At 51.7% G+C, this 20023-nt stretch overlaps 1 protein-coding gene across 6 annotated transcripts; it reads left to right on the top strand.

Annotated features, from left to right (window-relative positions):
* Nucleotides 1-160: 160 nt before the first annotated feature.
* On the top strand, nucleotides 161-19688 carry Aifm3 (AIF family member 3). Of its 6 annotated transcripts, none has more exons than XM_075970139.1 (22): nucleotides 161-232; nucleotides 364-450; nucleotides 1886-2076; nucleotides 2505-2693; nucleotides 11523-11736; nucleotides 11978-12087; nucleotides 12286-12395; nucleotides 12474-12518; nucleotides 12650-12746; nucleotides 12830-12942; nucleotides 13336-13422; nucleotides 14001-14092; nucleotides 14181-14311; nucleotides 14423-14538; nucleotides 14627-14698; nucleotides 14785-14848; nucleotides 15228-15304; nucleotides 15389-15506; nucleotides 16694-16792; nucleotides 17930-18005; nucleotides 18492-18596; nucleotides 19362-19688. In XM_075970139.1, the coding sequence occupies exons 4-22, from the start codon at nucleotides 2663-2665 to the stop codon at nucleotides 19399-19401; spliced, it is 1797 nt and encodes a 598-aa protein (XP_075826254.1). In that variant the 5' UTR covers nucleotides 161-232; nucleotides 364-450; nucleotides 1886-2076; nucleotides 2505-2662; the 3' UTR covers nucleotides 19402-19688. The 6 variants fall into 6 exon arrangements, with proteins under 6 accessions (XP_075826254.1, XP_075826270.1, XP_075826231.1 ...); XM_075970125.1 differs by adding an exon at nucleotides 19125-19145 and having other exon boundaries at nucleotides 203-450; XM_075970155.1 differs by lacking the exon at nucleotides 1886-2076 and having other exon boundaries at nucleotides 179-232.
* Nucleotides 19689-20023: the final 335 nt, after the last annotated feature.

Here is a 20023-nt window from a genome sequence, read left to right as displayed (position 1 = left end):
CATCTCTTTCTCCCTCTCGGCAGGTGGCTGGAAGCTTGACGTTGACCCTACTTTGCTGCGGGGCGGGGCGGACGCCTCGGGCTCGGGGCCCGCAGTGTATCCGCAGCGCCAGCCCCGCCCCCGCCCGCTCCGCCCTGCAGGCCGGCCGCAGCCGGGCTCGGATCCCGAGCGCCTGGCCGCCCGCTCTCCCGCTCCCGCTCGACCGCCCGCCAGCCCGCGTCCGCCGAGCCAGGTGAGCGTGCCTGGCTCTGTTCCGCACGCGCCCCGCGCCCTCGCCTTGCGCGCTAGCCCATCTCTACCCTGGCGGCCGAGTGGGGAACTCAGGAGGCTGGAGCGACCCCGATCCTTGCTGCTGCTCCCCAGCACCCCTTTCGGCTGTCTGGAGTCCCCCACCTTGTGCTGGTCGGTTGGTTGTCGGCTGCGTTTCGCAAGGGAGTCGCAAAGAAGCCGGTAAGGGTGCTGGAAAAGGTTTCCCAGACCGAGGAAATTGCACGTGCCAAGGCAGGGAGAGTGGACAGGACGTTGGCGTCAGCACCCACCCCCCTAAATGTGAATCACAAGCTGAGGCGCTCCAAGGCAGCAGTCCCCAGGGCACCTGAAGCCACCGAGGGCCTAGGCTAAGCAGGAAAAAAACCCGACCTCCCACCCAACACACACCAGGAGCGAAGAGAGGGACCTGGATGGGCAAAAGAAGCAGGTTTCGGGCTGGCCTGTTTCCAGGAGGGTCCTGAGGGCCATGCGGAGGACCTGGGAACCTCTGTGAGGTGGGGTAACTCAGAACCTGCTTCAGGTTGCTGGAGTTCTTGGGACATGGATGCGAGCTTATAATGCGAAGTGTGTAGCAGGCAGTGTTAGAACTTTTCTGGGCAGCAAAATGCAGAGGTCTCTCCCTGCAGGCCCAAGTAACTTTGCCTTTGAGTTGGGATGGCTGGCCCCAAGCTGGCCTAGCACAGCACAGGTGGAAGGCCTGGTCCCCACCAAATTTCCCGCTAGGCCTGAGCCACCCCCCCCACCCCCGAGTAAATTCCTGGGCACCTGGGAAGGGAGTGAACAGCTGGCTTGGACCCCAGGGTCAAAAGTCAGTCTGTTTGTAGGACCTCAGGCCCAGACAGGTGAGGTCTAAAACCAGGCAGGAAAGGAGGTGGGCCGAGTTAGGCACAGGGAAACCAGGACCTGGGAAAGGGCTCTCTAGTTCCCAGGAAGAGGGCAAGTAGGGCAACTGGCAACTGAGTTTTATAGACATGCCTTGGTGACAAGTGGGTAAGAGCACACCTACGTGGCTTTGGATTCCTCCTCCCCTGTATTGCTGCTACCATCAGGAGCCAGCAGTGACTGGGCCTTTCCTTCCTTCTTGGTCCCCAGTCCCTTCCTGGGGTCTGGGCAAACAAAGTGAGTCTCAGCACCCCTTTAGTGTAGACATGAAGAAGAATTTCTAGGTGAGGTGAGTGGGCCTGACTGCCGGTAGAATGTGGAGAGGTCAGTTGTAAACAGGGTAGTTACACCTTTGTCATGAGCCTTCCAGAGTCCACGTCTTCTGCAAGGCCCACCTGTGCAGGAGGACACGTGGCCACAGTGATCTGTTTACCAAGTACTCTTGGCCTCCAGTGTGAGTGATCTTAGAGTGATCTGTGGACCTCTGCTCACCTTAGGAGTTATTAGGGTGGGGCGTGGGGGACCACACAGATACCCTACCTGCTGCTTGACCGTGATGAGACCTGGGACCGCAGTCTTTCTACCTTCTGTGGGGCGTGACCTCGGCAGTGCACAGCCAGCATGGGGGGTGGGGTACTGATCACTGCTGGGCACAGGGCAGAGCTGTGTGGTCGGTCTCTCTCTTCCCCAACCCCATCAGTCCTGGGCTGGCTGCCCGCTCTTTTCCCCACAGAGCTGGGTTTCCCTGGGGACCAGTGGCTTGGCCTAACCCCACACCCACAGCCCCCTCCTGGCCACAACTCACGCTAGAAGGAGGGCCGGACCCTCCTGGACCCTGGCCCTCCCTGCCCTGCGGTCCAAGGCCCAGTAGTCTGTCTCCACTGCTGAGCTGGGAGCAAGGAACAGTGACTCCCTTGGAAGGAGGTAGGTGACTAGGGGTTTCTAGTTAGGGTAGTGGCCAAGGCTGGGACAAGACCCTTGTCATTCCCGTTGGAGGAAGAGGGACTCTGGTTCCTAGGGTTTGGTGCAGACTTGGAGGACTTTCCTAGGAAAATGGAGAGTCCCAGAGTCTCTCTTGGGGGAGAAAGGGGAAGTCTGGGGTCAGGTCTCTGCAGCTGTCAGCTACATAGAGGGTAACAGACTAGGACACCGAGATAAGGGGAGTGTGAGGTTCCTATGCCTGGAAACCTCAAAGGGAGACAGATGCTTCAGAGTACCCACATCCGAGTTCTGAGCTCCCCACGTAGGACTCCTCCAGTACTCCCGTACCCCCCGCCACCAAAGATGCCTCTGACTCTCCCCACACCTTCATCAGTGTCCACACCTGCACCAATGTCCCCTCTCACCTGCAGGCTCTAAAGCTGTCCAGCTGGCATGGCAGCTCCAGCGTCTCTGAGGACCACAGGGGGTCCAGTCCTGCAGGGGACATCGTAGACCTTGGACAGCCGGACAGCAGGACAGCCTGCCATCTGCGCTCCCGCCAGCCAGGCTAGATCTCAGGCCATTCACCATGGGCGGCTGCTTCTCCAAGCCCAAGCCAGGTACCTCCCCTTCTCTGACAGCCTCCCCCTCCCTCTCTGCACTCCACCAACCTCCAAAGTAGGTCAGGCTAGGCAGGAGCCCAGAATGTTAATGCGCTGTAGGCAAGAGGGGCGAAGGCCTAAGAAGGCTCTCCTGGACTCTCCCATGGCAAGCCCCTCTTTATTTGGGGCTTTGTGTGTTGGTGGTTGGGACCACAGTCGGTCTCTCTTAGAAAGTGGAGTCTGGAAGGTTGGAGAAGGGGCTACTTCCTCCATCGCTTGAGAAGAGAGGCTCCAGGAATATTCTTAGCTGCAGTGTGAGGCTGTTTCCCTCTCTGCAAAATAGACCTGGACACTGACCTCTCAAAAAGGCTGGTAGGGTATGATGGGCGGGTCTCTTCACCCCATCGCTGTGATAGCCGATGTCATCTCTGGGCCTCATTTCCTTTTTCTGTTTCTTTATTTCTTTTTTTGTTGTTGTTGTTGTTGTTTTTGTCTATTTGAGTTTTTGTTTTTTGAGACAGGGTCTCACTATGTAGACCAGGCTGGTCTCAAACTTACAGATATCCTTCTGCCTGTGCCTTGCAAGTACTAGGCTTAAAGGCATGCACCATTGTGCCCCATCTCCTCTCCGTTTATATAGGAAATCCTGGCCCCACCGAGCCCTAGAAGCCCCAGCCAGATAGGGTGATTCTGAGGTAGGAGAGGACTTGGGATCTGCCCTGACACTGGACTCAGGCCTTTGAGTTTCTCCCCCAGTCCACACATTCCTTCTTCCCTAGTCATAACCTCCAGGAAGCAGGACCTGTCGCCATGACAGGATGCAGAACCTGAGGGCTTCAGAGCCCAGGCAGTGTTCCACCCACCCCTACCCAGCTTGCCCTGGCTGAGTCACTCTGCCAGCTTGTGTAGCTCTCCTTACCTGATACCCAGCAGCTCAGTTACCTTGGGACTCAGACTTTTCTCTGTTTCTTGGGTCTGTGGTAGGATTTGGGTGAAGAGGCAGAGTTGTGACCCACTGGTGGTGGTGGTGGTGGTGGTAACTGTCCTTCCTTGCCCGAGTCTGTACCAGGTCCCTCAGCCTCTGCCACAGGTACCCATTGTCTTGTTCCCCTTCTCGGAGTGGACAGGGATGTGCCAGCAAGATTCCATACTGGGTACCTGTGGGACTGCTTGGCTGGCAGGAGCCCAGAGAAATAAGCTATCATCTATAGTTTCTTTTAAATAACCCCAAAGAGCTGGCCTAGCCAGGGACCCCTGACTCGCAGACTTTAGATTTAGAGCTAGCCATTGTCCCCTGACCCATCCCTTATCTGCTGCTTTGTTTTGTAACTTTTTTTTTTTTAAGGCAAGATCTCATATAGCCCAGGATGGCCTCAAACTCTTTATGGTGTTGGGGATGATCTTGAATTTATGATTCTCCTACCTCTGCTCCCTTAATTCTGGAATTAGAGGACTGTACCATTAAAAGTTAGTTTATTTAGTACTAGGTATAGAACTCAGGCTTTGGGAACGCTAGGCAAACGCCATAATTCCTTCTTGATTTTTTCAAACTTATTTTTATTATTTTAAATTGGGTGGAGTCGGTGGGGTGTGTGTGGGTGTGTGGGTGTGCTTGTGTGTACACACAGTGCAGGTGCATGCAGAGGTCAGAAGACTCAAACCCCTGGGTAGGGTTATAGGCTGTTTGGAGCCACCAGATTTGGGCGTTGGATCTCAAACTCTGGAGGAACAGTATGTGCTCTAGCTCTGGTTTTGTTTGTTTGCTTGCTTTTTTTAAAAAAGGATCTATTTATTTATTTACTTATTTGGTTTTTGTGTAGCAGCCGTTGCTGTCCTGGAACTCCCTCTGTAGACCAGTCTGGTCTTGAACTCAGAGGTCCACCTGCTTCTGCCTCCTGAGTGCTAGGATTAAAGGTGTGCACCACCATGCCTTGCTTTTTTTATTTTATGTATGTGAGTGTTTTGCTTGCATGTGTGGAAGTGCATAGCATGTGTGCAGTGCTTGTGGAGGCCAGAAGAGGGCATCTAACTCCTGAAACTGGAGTTACTGGTGGTTAGTTGTAAGCCATGGTGTGGGTGCTGGAAATCAAACCTGGGTCCTCTGCAAAAGCAGCAAATACTCTTGACCTCTGAGCTACCACCCCACCCCCTTTTGGTTTTTGATTTGTTTGTTTGTTTTGTCTTGTCTTGTTTTTCGAGACAGGGTTGCTCTATAGCTTTGGAGCCTGTCCTGGAACTAGCTCTGTTGACCAGGCTGGCCTCAAACTCACAGAGATTTGCCTGCCTCTGCCTTCCAAGTGTTGCAATTAAATGGGTAAGCCACCACTGCCTGGCTCAGTGCCCCCCTTTTAAAAAAGACAGAGTTGTACAATTTAGCCCTCAATGACTGTATAGACTAAGCCAGCCCAGTGCTGTGAGCCTCCCCCAGGCTGGGCTCACAGACCGTGCTCACAACACCCAGTTTATGTTTATAAAGCTTTGTATTTTAAAGGAAGGGAAATTGATCTTGGCTTACAGCTTGAGTGTACACATTTTAACCTGGTGAAGGTCTGGCTTTGTGGTGGTGGTGGGAATCTTCAACAGCTGGCTACATCTGTTTTTCCCTTTCCCCAGAATGTTACTGTGTTTCTTACTACTCAGAAGACAACAGTAAAAGTTGGGCTTTTTAATCTCCTACCTGTGTGACCACGGCCTGATTACCCCCTCTCTCTGGTCCGCCATGTCCTTGTGTAGAAAATGGGGTGGCTGTGCCGGCCTCTGAGCCTGGCATGAAGCACTCGCAGGTGTGATTGTGTTCCTTCCTCTCTGAGGTGGATTCTGGATTACAGCCACAGGCTCAGGCTCCAGTCAGGGCTGAGGCTCAGGAAGTTTCAGGATGTGGGCATGTGTGGGGGACGTGGGCATTCAGCAGCAGTCAGCAGGGGCTATGATGAGACCAGTGCACGTAGAAAATTTTTTAAATTGATTTTTATTGAGCTCTACATTTTTCTCTGCTCCCCTCCCTGCCCCTTCCCTCCCCTTAAACCCTCCCCCAATATCCCCATGCTCCCAATTTACTCAGGAGGTCTTGTCTTTTTCTTTTTTTTTTTTTTTGATTTTCGAGACAGGGTGGTCTTGTCTTTTTCTACTTCCCCTGTAGATTAGATCTATGTAAGGCTCTCTTAGTGTCCTCATTGTTGTCTAAGTTCTCTGGGATTGTGGTTTGTAGGCTGGTTTTCTTTGCTTTATGTTTAAGAACCACCTATGGGTGAGTACATGTGATAATTGTCTTTCTGTGTCTGGGTTACCTCACTCAAAATAATGTTTTCTAGCTCCATCCATTTTCCTGCCAAATTCAAGATGTCATTGTTTTTTTCTGTTGTGTAGTACTCCATTGTGTAACTGGACCACATTTTCCTTATCCATTCTTCAGTTGAGGGGCATTGGGGTTGTTTCCAGGTTCTGGCTATGACAAACAAAGCTTCTATGAACATAGTTGAGCACATGTTCTTGTGACACGATTGAGCATCCTTTGGACATATGCCCCAAAAGTTGTATTGCTGGGTCTTGAAGAAGGTTGTTTCCTAATTTTCTGAAAAATTGCCATACTGACATCCAAGGGGTTGTACCAGCTTGCATTCCCACCAGCAATGCAGAAGTGTTCCCTTTTCCTCACAACCTCTTCAGCATAAGTTGTCATCAGTGTTTTTGATCTTGGTCATTCTTACAGGTGTAAGATGGAATCTCAGAGTGGTTTTGATTTGCATTTCTCTGATGGCTAAGGATGCTGAACATTTCCTTAAGTGTCTTTCAGCCATTTTAGATTCCTCTGTTAAGAGTTCTCTGTTTAGGTCTGTACTCCATCTTATTATTGGATTATTTGTTCTTTCGATGACCAATTTCTTGAGTTCTTTGTATATTTTGGAGATCAGACCTCTGTCTGATGTGGGGTTAGTGAAGATCTTTTCCCATTCTGTAGGCTGTCGTTTTGTCTTGTTGACCGTATCCTTTGCTTTATAGAAGCTTTTCAGTTTCAGGAGGTCCCATGTATTAATTGTTTCTCTCAGTGTCTGTGCTGCTGGGGTTATATTTAGGAAGTGGTCTCCTGTGCCAGTGTGTTAAAGTGTACTTCCCACTTTCTCTTCTATAAGGTTCAGTGTGGCTGGCTTTATGTTGAGGTCTTTGATCCTTTTGGGCTTGAGTTTTGTGCATGGTGGTAGATCTGGGTCTATTTTCATTCTTCTACAGGTTGACATCCAGTTATGCCAGCACCACTTGTTAACTATGCTTTCTTTTTTCCATTTGATATTTTTTGCTTCCTTGTCAACAATCAGGTGTTCGAAGGTGTGTGGATTAATATCTGGGTCTTCTACTTGGTTCCATTGCTCCTCCTGTTCGTTCTTATGCCAATACCAGGCTGTTTTCAGTACTGTAGCTCTGTAGTAGATTTTGAAGTCAGGAATCGTGAACATAGAAAACCTTTGTGCAAATTCTCCCCTTTGCTGCTCTTCAGGGCTGTGTCTTAGTGTTGTCAGTATTTGCCTCCTGAGTCTCTCCTGTCGTGTTCTGGAGGGCCTTTGTTCTTGGGACAGGGTTCTCAGTGTAGCCCTGGCTGGCCCGGAACTTGCTCAGTGGACCAGGCTGCCTTTGAACTCACAAAGGTCTGTCTGCCCTTTCCTCCCGAGTACGGGGGTTAAAGGTACCCAACATCATGTTCTTTATTCTTCCTAAGACTTTAAGCCAGTTGCTTCCCTACGTCAGAACTGGTAGGAAGTGGTCTGAGATGATGGCTCAGTAAATAACATACCTATTACACAAGCATCAGGGCCTGGATTCGAATCCCCAGGACCCACATGAAAGCCAGATGTGGTGGTTCGTACCCCTTAGTATTGGGGGTTGGAGGAGACAGGATATGTAGCCAGGTAGCCAGTCACTGAAGCCTGGGTTCAGAGAGAGAAGAGGAGAGATGGAAAGTGACTGAAAGACACCAGCTCCTAGCCTTCACATGCACATACATCCCCCCATATTCCCTAAAGCACGCACACACAGACGTCTCCCCGTCCTGAGTGCCCACCACACACTATTAAAAAGAAACTAATAGGAAGTGCAATTCTCTTGGTCTATCTAGCTGCCTCTTGTTTTATTTTGTTGGTTTTTCAAGCCAGGGTTTCTCTGTAGTTTTGGAGCCTGTCCTGAAACACACTCTGTAGCCCAGGCTGGCCTCGAACTCACAGATCTGCCTCTGTTTCCCGAGTGCTGGAATTAAAGACGTGCACCACCACAGCCTGGCCTATCTCCCTTTTATTAGGCATTTGCTTTTTACCATGTCTGCCAGGAAGCTCAAATCTAGTTGACAGATCTCTATTGCCAGGGCTTGTGTGTGTAGCTCAGTAGCAGAGTGAGTGTTGAACGTGTGAGAGGCCCTGGTTCAATCCCTGGCACAAAAACCAAAACAAAACAAATAAAGGACCTGGAAACCACTACTGCGGTTTCAAAAATGGAATTTTTGTTCTTGTTACATACATCATCAGCAAATGGGCAGGTGCCCTTTATTCCTCCCTAGCCCCTTTTTAAACAGGGTCTCACATGATAACCCAGGCTCACCCGGCATTCACTATGAAGCCGAGGCTAGCCAAGAGCTCATGACAGTTTTCTACCTTAGGCTCCCAAGTGCTGCAATTACAGATGTCAGTCACTACTCCGGACAGGTGTCAGTCACTACTCCTGGCAGTGTGTCCCTCTCCTGTGATGCTGGAGACAGCTAAGTGTGACCCTATCAATGGTCTCTGCCATAGCCTGGCCTCTCATCTTGTGAATCAAGTATCTTGAGGCCCAGGAGGTGATGACTGTCTTGGGGGGCTGATGGCTCATGGGATTGGGGTCGCCCGGCTCTGTGGGTAAGCAGAGTCCTCCACCTAGCCTTCCATTTGCTGCTTCTCCTGACTTAATGGCTTCCCAGGAGAACTCCAGTGAGCATGCTTTGGAGCTTTCTGGAAGGAGGAAAGACTAACAGCCTGGCTTGAAGGCTCTCTGCACCCCTGCCAGGCTGTTCCTGTGGACTCCCACAGCTCTCATGGCTGATGTCAGCTGAGCTTGACATATTTTTCTTCTTAATTCTTCCAAAAACATTCTAACACCATTACATAAAGTGTGTTAGTCCCCACCCCCACGTGACAGCCTCTGCAGTGTGGCTGTGTCCTCTCTACCATGTCCAGTCTGCTGTTTGCCTCTGTCCCCTGCAATAGCTGGGCCTGAGTGGGAGGCTGGGATGCCTGGATGTGGAGGGGGACTTGACCCAGCATGCAAAGATCAAGGACCCTCTCAGGGCCTACAGAGCAAGAGGATGAAACCATGGGAACCGGGGGTCCTGGGCTCAGCAGCCGGGGGTCCTGGGCTCAGCAGCCGGGCTGGTCCTTGTAACCTTTGTTTCTGGGGTGTCAGGTCTGAGGTCAGGGGTTCAGAGGTAAAAGCACAGAAGAAAGCTTTGATGCCTGAGGGGTGGAAAGAGGAGCCACCTGCTCCCGCCGTAGCTCATGCTGTGCCAGGGGCTTAGCTTCCTCCTCCCCGGCCTCCTCCCTACTGTAACAGCCCAGGAGACCGGATTATGGCTGCTCAAAATTCTGTTTATTGTTCCCTTGTAATTAAAAAAAAATACCCCAGGCATTTCATGGGGATTTCGGGAAGTGCAGAAAAGTTTAAAGAAGAAAACGCCAGTCTACTGCTACCTCCTCCTGCTGTCCTGGTGTAGGCCCCACAGACACTGCACAGCCTCTGTGTGCTAGCCATGGGCCTGCTTCTCTGGGCTGCCATACATACCCTCGGTGGCTTCACTGTCAGGGCTCCAGACCCTGTCCACAGAGACATCAACCAGTTGGGGTCTGGTAAATGCTGAATGAATTCCAAACCGATGGACGTAGCTATAGAATGAAGTTGAAGGGCTACACACAGAGAAACCCTGTCTTGAAAAACCAAACCAAAACAAAACAAAAGTTGAAGTCCATGCAGTGGTGGCGCACATCTTTAATCCAGCACTCAGGAGGCAGAGGCAGGCAGATCTCTGAGTTTGAGGTCATCCAGGTCTATAGAGTGAATTTCAGGACAGCCAGGACTACACAAAGAAACCCAGTCTCAACAAAACAAAACAGAGAGAGAGAGAGAGAGAGAGAGAGAGAGAGAGAGAGAGAGAGAGAGAGAGAGAGAGGAAAATTGAAACTGGGGCTGGAGAGTTGGCTGCTCTTCCAGAAGAACCAGGTTTGATTCCCACACGGCAGCTCCTAACTGGGTGTGACTCCAGATCTAAGAGAATCTATTGCCCTCTTCTTGTCTCTGTGACTACCAGGCTCACTCATGGTGCCTAGACATACATGCAGGCAAAACACCCATATACATAAATAATTTTAAAGCATATATAAGGGACTGAAGAAGTGGCCAGCACTGGCTGCTCTTCCAGAGGATCCAGGTTCAGTCCCCAGCACTCACATGGCAGATTGTCTCCCTAGTCATGTGGGATCCAATGCCCTCTTCTGCTGTGCAGACAAACACATACATAAAACATCCACATACATAAGTAAATAATTATTTTAAAACTTTTAGAGTTAAAGAAGTTGAAATCATATCCTGTACTTTACCTCGCTTTTTGGTATTAAGGACGTTGATTCTAGGCTTCACCTCTGTTAAGTCATTCTGCCGCTAAGGCGTGCCGTGCCCTGAGTACACTTCCCCCGCAGGGCGGATTCAACTCATTCTGTGTCTGAGGGGGACCTTAAATTCCTTCACCTGCTAGGTATCGGGATCACAGGTGTACGCTACTCTGCTTTGTTCTGTTGTTGTTCTTACTCTTGTCACTGCAGTTCTGAGGACGGAGTCTAGAGCCTGTGCGTGCTTCACAAGCTCTGTCCACCGTGCAATAGACACCATTTCCTTTTAGATTTATTTCTACTATTCTCTGCGTCTAAGTGTTTTGCCTGCGTGTACGTCTTTGCACCACATTTGTGCCTGAGGAGGTGGTGAGCCTCCATGTGGGTACTGGGAATTGAACCCAGGTCCCATGCAGCAGCAAGAAGTGCTCTTAACACTGAGCCAACTCTCCAGCCCTAGGCAGTCTTTTTTTATTTTTAATTTTGAAAAGAATACACTTTCCAAGCTGGAATAGGTAGTGTCTACCTGTGATCATACCGCTTGAGAGGAAACAGGAGGATCAAGAATTCAATGGTGTCGTCAGCGATATATAGAATATGAGGCTATAGTATATAGTCCAGCTATATGAGACTGTCTAAAAAACAAACAAAACCCTAAAACATGGCAAAACATATTCAAAGCTAATGGGAAAGTTCCAAGGACTGTGATTCCTGTCCCCACCCCTGCCCTTCTCGTTTTTTGATGTGGGGTCTCACTTTGTTCTCTAGCCTGGTCTGGGACTCGTGAAAGTCCTGTTCAGCCTCTGAAGTGCCGTCACTACCAGTGTGAGCCACTGTCCCCAGTGAACTCTGCTTCTCCTTGCCCAGACACACTAGCTGTGAACTGAGCTGCAAGTGTGTCTTCAAGCAGTGACGTCGTCTTTGCCCATCTTTAGATACATGAGTGAGGCATTCAGGTTCTTTCCTCCCTGTTCCTGGAGGAAACGGTTCTGGTATGAAGAGCTGTGTTCTAGGACTCCTTCACTAGTTTTGTCATTGGAAAAACAGAAGTTTCTGGGCTGGCTGTAGCTCGGTGTGGAGTGCTAGCCTGGCCTGAGTCTCTGGGTTCTTCACCAAGAAGAAAACATAGAAAAGTGAATTGAAGTCAGCTTATCTCTTGCTGGCCACTGCTTGACCTGTGGGCTGGGAACAGAGCTGGTCCAGTTAGGGCTCATGGCTGCTTTGTCCACAGTGGAACTCAAGATTGAAGTGGTGCTGCCAGAGAAAGAGCGGGGCAAGGAGGAGCTGTCTGCCAGCGGAAAGGGCAGTCCCCGGGCTTACCAGGGCAATGGCACAGCACGCCACTTCCATGCCGAAGAGCGCCTGCCCACCACGCAGCCCTACCCCAGCCCCCAGGACTGTGTGGAGGCTACTGTCTGTCATGTCAAGGACCTCGAGAATGGCCAGTGGGTGCTGGGCTGCGAGGGTGGTGGCGGGGCCTGAGGTGGAGGGCATGGGAGAGGCCACACATGAGGAGTCAGGCTGAAGCCGTGGTCTAGAATGGACTGTGGCTCTTGACACCCTGGGTGCAGCCTTTTTGCTTCTGCCACTCTGAGTATGCCAAAGACTGGACCCTGGGAGGAGGTGCTTTCAGGAGGAGGTGACTGGCTTCTGGCTTGACCTCTAACTGAACACAACTCCTCCCAGGATGCGGGAAGTGGAGCTGGGCTGGGGGAAGGTGTTGCTGGTGAAGGACAATGGGGAATTCCACGCCCTGGGCCATAAGTGTCCCCACTATGGAGCACCTCTGGTTAAAGGTGAGCAAAGGCGGGGTACCTGGGAGATGGGATACGACCATCCATGCCTATATAGGGATTCTTGCAGGCCCGAGGACCCTCATCCATTTGTGGAATCTCCTGGGCTGGGGAGAGATTCAGTAGGATCCAGTACCCATGGAGCCCTAGAGAACAGTCTCTGGGCATGGCTCTAGCCTGGTATTCATTTCCCTCTTCTAGGTGTTCTGTCCCGGGGACGTGTGCGCTGCCCCTGGCATGGTGCCTGCTTCAACATCAGTACTGGGGACCTAGAGGACTTCCCAGGCCTGGACAGTCTGCATAAGTTCCAGGTAGGGTGGGAGCCTGTGGCGTGGAGTCAGGACTGAAGCGTCTCAGAGTTTGGTGCTGACGCTGTGCTGTCCTCCCAGGTGAAGATCGAGAAGGAGAAGGTGACTGTCCGGGCAAGCAAGCAGGTACAGGGTGACTCAGGGTTGATGGAAGGGCTTGGAATAGGTCGGTGTGGGATGGGATGAGGGATTGCAGGGTGGAGATGAGGTTGGGCTGGAGCTTCAGGAACCAAGCTTCCCCCTCCCACCACTCCCAGGCCCTGCAGCTGCAGCGAAGGACGAAGGTGATGGCCAAGTGTATCTCTCCAAGTGCTGGCCACAGCAGTAGCACCAATGTGCTCATAGTGGGTGCAGGTTGGTGTTGGGGGTGATAAAGGAAAGGGGAAGCGTGGAGGGGGGAAGAGCCCTTGGCCTTGGCCTATGGTCCTGTCCCTCAGGTGCTGCTGGCCTGGTGTGTGCAGAGACACTGAGGCAAGAGGGCTTCTCAGACCGGATCGTCCTTTGCACACTGGATCGACATCTGCCCTATGACCGGGCCAAGCTCAGCAAGGTGGGTGTGGGGCAGTACCTGGACCCTTATTCCTCCAGGGCCCTGTCGCATCCATGTAGAGCCTTGCCTGACACTGATTGGAGGTCGAGCTGACTGTTTTCTCTGGTCTCCCAGGCTTGTCTGTGGTGCTCCTGAGAGATCTGGGTTTGTTGAGTTCTGTCTTATAGCCCCCATGTGACCCAGAGTGAGCTCACCCTCCCTGGGCTCTGTGTTCTCTATTGAACTTGGGAGGCAAAGGCAGGTAGATCTCTGTAAGTTTGATCTACTTAGCTAGTTCCGGGCCAGCCAGAGCTACAAAACTGAGACTCTGTCTCAATAAAATAAATAAGTAAGTAAGTAAAAAGGAAATGGAGTGGTCATCATCTGGATTTGACTTGTGACCGTGTTCCCCAGTCCCTGGACGCGCAGCCTGAACAGCTGGCCCTGAGGCCTAAGGAGTTCTTCCGGGCCTATGGTATCGAGATGCTCACTGAAGCCCAGGTATGAGGGGAAGGGTGGAAACTGGCAAAGAGAAAGCTTCACTGGTTGGCACACACCTTTAATCCCAGCACTTAGGAGGCAGAGGCAGGTGGATCTCTGAGAGTTCAAGGCCAGCCTGGTCTACAGAGCGAGTTCCAAGACAGCCAGGGGTACACAGAGAAACCCTGTCTTGAAAAAAAAAAAAAACCAAAAACTAACAATGACAACAACAACAAACAAAAAAAAAAAAGAGGAGAGGAAAGAGCTTCAAGGGAACCAGAAATGACATGAGGCCACGTGTACCCCTGGAGTGTATGATTGCTCAACCCTTTGTCCAGGCCTGGGACTAGCACTGAGCCTAGGGGAGATGGTCTGACCCCAGTTTAGACAAGAGAGCCTGGTGGAACTTGGAAGTGTAGAGACAGCTTTGAGGGGTTAGTGGATGCCTGGAATTTAAATAAAGGAGCCCAGACTGGGGGACTGCCCTGCGATTGCTGCCCAGGAGCCCAACTTCTGGGTTTAGGGGATCTTGGAACTCAGAAGTGGGCAGCAAGGCCCAGGCCTGTGGCAAGGTCTCCCTCTGCCCACGGGGGTTACAGGTGGTCACAGTGGATGTGAGAAATAAGAAGGCTGTGTTCAAGGATGGCTTCAAGCTGGAGTATAGCAAGCTGTTGCTGGCACCAGGAAGCAGGTGGGTGGATATCTCCTGCCTTTACCAGACACTCGGTAGCTGGGCATCAGCCAGGATGGGAGGCTGTCACTAATACCCCAAATCTTAGCCCTAAGACCCTGAACTGCAAAGGCAAAGACGTGGAGAATGTGTTCACTATCCGCACCCCCGAGGATGCCAATCGCGTGGTGCGGCTCGCCCGTGGCCGCAACGCTGTTGTGGTGGGAGCGGGCTTCCTGGGTGAGTAGCTTCAAGGGATGTGTGTGGTGCTTAACCACCATGGCCAGTCCCCTGTATGTGCTGGTCCTCGGTGTCAGAGTGCCAGCCTTGCCACCCCTGCCAATCACCCAGGGATGGAGGTGGCTGCCTATCTGACTGAGAAGGCCCACTCCGTGTCTGTGGTGGAGCTGGAGGAGACACCCTTCCGGAGGTTCCTAGGGGAACGTGTTGGTCGTGCCCTTATGAAGGTGAGCCTGGCCTGTGGACCCTGACTGACTTGCCTAGCCCCAGACCATAATCTCACCCACGTCCCCGTGTGCCTGCTTGCTTGTACAGATGTTTGAAAACAACCGGGTGAAGTTCTATATGCAGACAGAGGTGCTGGAGCTGCGGGCTCAGGAGGGCAAGGTGGGCTTTTCTCTCTGCTGGTGCTCTCGGTGTCTCTCCTGGGCTCAGGAACTGTGCTCGTTTGCTCACCCCCTCCCTCCCCACAGCTGCAGGAGGTGGTGCTGAAGAGTAGCAAGGTTCTGCGTGCAGATGTCTGTGTGGTAGGCATTGGTGAGTAGACAAGCAGGCGCTAGTGAACAGAGCTGCCCATACATACTTTCAAGTGACCTTGGACCCTTATGTGAGCCTCAATTTCCACATCTGTAAAATGGGATCCCAGGGGTACCCACTTTACAGGACCCTTGGGAAAGATGTGAACCTGGCTTAGCCCGGGCCTCACGGAGCAGGTGACTGCTACCAACTGATACCTAGGACACAGATAAGCCTCCGAGGTTCCTGTGCCAGCTGACATAGTAGTTTGGGGAAGAGCCAAGCTGGACGATGGCTTGTGGATCCCCATCAGGGAGTTCTATACCACATATTGGGGCAGACAGCTCCTGGGACTAAATGCTAAGGAGCAGAGTGTGGATGCATGGCTTCTGTCTGTTAGGTGCGGTGCCTGCCACGGGCTTCCTGAGGCAGAGTGGCATTGGTCTGGATTCCCGAGGTTTCATCCCAGTCAACAAGGTGGGCAGGATGCTGGGTAGGGCGTGGCTGGAGGCCCACATCAGCTCCTGTAGCACCTACCGAGCCCTGATCCTCTCCCCACAGATGATGCAGACCAATGTCCCAGGCGTGTTTGCTGCTGGCGATGCCGTGACCTTTCCCCTTGCCTGGAGGAACAATCGGAAAGTGAACATCCCACACTGGCAGATGGCTCATGCCCAGGGTATGGCCGGCCCTGAGGCAAGTTAAGGGCTGGAAGGCCATCCTAGGGTCTCGGCCACCTTCTGGCCCATTTCCCAGTCGTTGATTTGGGGTCTTAAGTTCAAGCTAGGTAGTGGCTTGTGAACGAGTCCCATCCAGTGATTAGTGCACAGAGTGGCCCCTCTGCAGAGACCCTCTGTATACCGTTTAGCTGGGCAAAGCTCTCTCCAATCGTATGTCCTCTCCTTTTTTGTTCTCAGGGTCATGTATTTGGCAGGATTCTCCCTTGACCAGAAACCACCACAGAGGGTTCGAGAAAGGGTCTGTTTAGTAGGCTGGCTTCTCACTCAAGGCCTGTCTCTCCTCACCGCTGTAATCTCTGCGCACTCAGTTGCTTTATGAATCCCCAGAGGCAGCTGTATAGCCCAGGTTCATCTGGGTTTATGGAACCGCCTCCGCGAACATTTGGTAGCCACCAGGTTTCTTGAGCCTCATGGATTATATCCACCTGGTTGTCATCCCTAAGATGCAGATAGCAGTGTGTTAACCATTCCAGGGCCTTATAAAAGACCTCCAGATTTCTAATCTCGGACAGGGGACTTGCCCCGTACCTCTGTCTTCCTTTTATTCTTCCTTTACCATTATCTGGAAGACTGATAATAATGGTATATCCCACCCAGTATCTGTTTAAATTCAAGGTCTAAAGTTGCGGCTAGAGAATAGGAAATCAAAGGCTACTCCTTGGCCAAATATAATTAGGACTTAGGGCTGTCCTGAGCTTAAGTGTATCTATCCAGCTATGAGTTCAGGCGGAGCTTCAGAAGTGGAAAGCCACCTGTGCTAACTCCGCAGGCCCCATGTGGGCTGCCATTTCTCCCTCTGGCCTTTGTGCTCCACTGTTGCCGTCCCTCGTTAGATATGCCTGATTAGTTTTCTGTGTACACAGTTGTGAAGTAGTTCACAACCCTACTAGGCCCTTCAGATGTTCAACACATCAAAGAGGAGCAATGTAAGTGGATCTCTTGAGGTCCGTGTTCCCTCTGTACCAGTTAACTGCATCCAAAGGTGGGCTGTAGGCTGAACATGGTGCCTACATGTTTGGGGAGTCCTGGATGACAACCTGTCAAGGGTCCCCAGAGTGGACTGAGGGCAGACAGTGTTGGGGTGGCAAGGGAAAGGGTTGGGCTCTAACCACCCATGGTCTTTCAGGGCGGGTAGCAGCTCAGAACATGCTGGCACAGGAGGCGGAGATCAACACGGTGCCCTATCTGTGGACTGCCATGTTTGGCAAGAGCCTCCGCTATGCGGGTAACTAAAAGTCTGTAGAGGGTAGCTAAAACCCATAACAGGGATAGGGATTAGCCTGTAGCGCTGGGGGTAGGGCCTGAAGGTCCTTTGGGATTAGGTGTAGGGTTGGGTGCAGTATGCACTAAGAACCGGCAAACAAGCTGACGCACTGCAGGTGTGGCTGTGTGCCGTAACCCCAGCAGTCTGACGGTTAAAATGGAAGATCAGGATTGGAGGACAATTTGGGCTAAATGTTGAGACTTAGGTGGCGGGCTAGGAACTACTCCGGAGAAGAGGGTTGGTGAGATGGCTCAGTGGGTAAGGGTTCCTGCTGCCAAGCTCATGATCTGAGTTTGATTCCTAGGACCTAAAAAGTGGAAGGAGAGAATCAATTCCTGGAAGTTGTCTTCTGACCTCCACATATACATGTGCGCGCACACGCACGCACGCACGCACACGCACACACACACACAATAAATGTAGTTTTAAAAAAAGAGTAGGCCGGGCGATGGTGGCGCACGCCTTTAATCCCAGCACTCGGGAGGCAGAGGCAGGTGGATCTCTGTGAGTTCGAGACCAGCCTGGTCTACAGAGCGAGTTCCAGGACAGGCTCCAAAGCTACAGAGAAACCCTGTCTCGAAAAACCAAAAAAAAAAAAAAAAAAAAAAAAAAAAAAAAAGAGTAGGACCGGGCTGGAGAGATAGCTCAGTGGTTAAGAGCACTGGCTGTTCTTCCAGAGGTCCTGAGTTCAATTCCCAGCAACCACATGATGGCTCATGACCATCTGTAATGAGATCTGGCGCCCTCTTCTGGTGTGTGTGCAGGCAGAGCACTGAGAATACTGTATACATAATAAATAAATAAATCTTTAAAAAAAAAAAAAAAGAGTAGGACCCAGAAAATGGTGGCAAATGACCTCAGGTCAAGCACTCAGGAGGGAGAAGCAGCTGGATCTCTGAGATTGAGGCCAGCCTCGTCTACAGAGTGAGTTCCAGGACAGCCAGGGCTGCACAGAGAAACCCTGTCTAGGAAAACCAAGACAGATAAGAGAGGGCAAGGGGGAGACAGGATTAGGGGGGTTGTTGAGAGGGCAGAGTAGCAAGCCTAGGAAGACTGTTCCCTTCCCCAATTTACATGGGTACCCTCTCCCTTCCACAGGCTACGGAGAAGGCTTTGATGATGTCATCATTCAGGGGGATCTGGAAGAGCTGAAGTTTGTGGCTTTTTACACCAAGTGAGAGAAATGGGCTACAATGGGAGCGTGGGGCAGCGGGAGTGCTGTTGGGAATGGATGGCCATAGCGCTCCCAAAGCAGGAGGGGCTTGGCTAAAGGGAAGTGAAGGGCAGAGGGGTAGCTGAGCAGGCAACATCGCAAAGATGAGGAAGCAGTAATAACCCTTCCACCATCAAACAATATTGTGTCTTCTGGATAGTTCTTTGGGTAAGTGTTGAAACCGAGGTGGGTTCTACAACTAGGAGAGGTATACTGGTAGAGAAAGGGTGATGCTAAGGCTCAGCCCATCTCTGCACTGTGCCAAGGGCTGGAACTTCCAGAGCTTTCTCATGCAGCTGACAGTAGTGGGACCAATAGAGGGCTGGGTGCTCGGGACATCTGTTTTCCTGGACAAGAGCTTCCCAGCGCCCCAGGTGGACAGAAGAGTACTGGGATCTTCAAGGACTATCCTAGTGGTCCTCAGGCTCAGGCTCCTTCTCTCTATAGAGGTGACGAAGTGATTGCTGTGGCCAGCATGAACTACGATCCCATTGTATCCAAGGTGGCTGAGGTGCTGGCCTCAGGTCGAGCCATCCGGAAGCGGGAAGTGGAGTGAGTGTGGGTGTGGGAGGTCTTCGGGTGTCCTGGGTAGGGTCTACTCAAGCTCCCATGGCAGCCTATTGCTCCCACAGTCCTGTAGACTTAGTTTCCATGGCTCCTGGGCAGGCTTTAGCAGCAGATGTGATTACAAGAGCAGAAGGGAAAAAGGTGTGTGCCCCAGAGTGGAGCCAGTGCTGAGGGATGGAGCCCAAGCCGGTGACTCGTGACCAGCATGCTTTTGTACTAAGCCTAGGAGGGGAAACAGCTAGTTTTGCCCCGGATATGCCCTACACAGAGATGTGGGGGCTGTGTGATGTCTGGGAGGCACTGAACATTAGCCATTACTGTCTCCCAGCACAGTGCCAATGAGAGTCCCCTGTAGCTTGACGGTGTACAGAGAACTTCTAGGAACTAGGGACAGGCCAAGGGTTACTGAGGCTGTCTGACAGGGGTAGATCCTACTCTGACAAGACCCAGAGTAGACCTGATAAATGACATGCTTTCTTTGGCCTTCTGTTTTTCCCTCTTGCCTTCGCAAAGGTTGTTTATGCTGCACAGCAAGTACGTGTGTTCTCGTCTTTCCCTTTCTTCTGAGTCTTTCTTCCCCCAGCCCAATTATCAAACCCTCCTGCCCTGCCCAAGTCCATTTCCCTGCTGGGTGCTAGGCTGTGACACATCGCAGTCCCTACTGCTGTTTTCAAGAATCATTTGCTCATGCTGCCTAGAATGGGGCACCTACCCTCTTCTGCCCGACTCATTGTCCTCTCATTCCTGCAGAACCGGCGACATGTCTTGGCTCACAGGGAAAGGATCCTGAGCTCTCCTGCGATGGACTTGGGCAGGCCTCCGGGGCACCAAGGTCAGAGATCGCATCCTGGGGGCAAGTGCCAATCTCCAATTTCCCAGGATCCCCCAGGGTGGAATCTGAGTCCTCCCATGGCCTGCCTTCAACTGTCTGCCTCCCCTCCAGAGAGGCTCCTGCTGCCTCTAGAAGATGGTCCATCCAAGGCCTCAGCTGTCATCGACAGCTGGTTTTAGAGGCACAACAGGTTTCCCAGCAAGACCCTGAAACATGACCTTGAAATTAAAACACATGTACCTGCAGATCTGTGTCCCGGTGTAATTGGGCCAACACTCGAGGGAGAGCTAGGTATGGTGTGTCATACCTGTAACAGCAGAAGTCTGAGTCCATACTGAGCTACATGAGATCTTGGTTTGTTTTCAAGAAGCCAGAGGCAGCTTTCGTATTTGCCCACTTAAGAAAGACAGAAGCTGGGACCCGAGGCAGACTCCATGCTCCTCACAGCAATCCGAGTTGTTTTACTACCATTATTAAATCACCTCATTGTTATATACTCAGAAATAAAAATACTCAGCTGGATTACAGTAGCCCCTCAAAAACTTGCCCAGTCCTACTCCGTATTTCTCGATGATCTTTT

Source organism: Microtus pennsylvanicus, chromosome 1 (genome assembly GCF_037038515.1).
Source record: "Microtus pennsylvanicus isolate mMicPen1 chromosome 1, mMicPen1.hap1, whole genome shotgun sequence".
Taxonomy (NCBI): Eukaryota; Metazoa; Chordata; class Mammalia; order Rodentia; family Cricetidae; genus Microtus; species Microtus pennsylvanicus.
The sequence above is the reverse complement of the archived record's forward strand: the minus strand, read 5'-3'. Positions and strand labels throughout refer to the sequence as shown.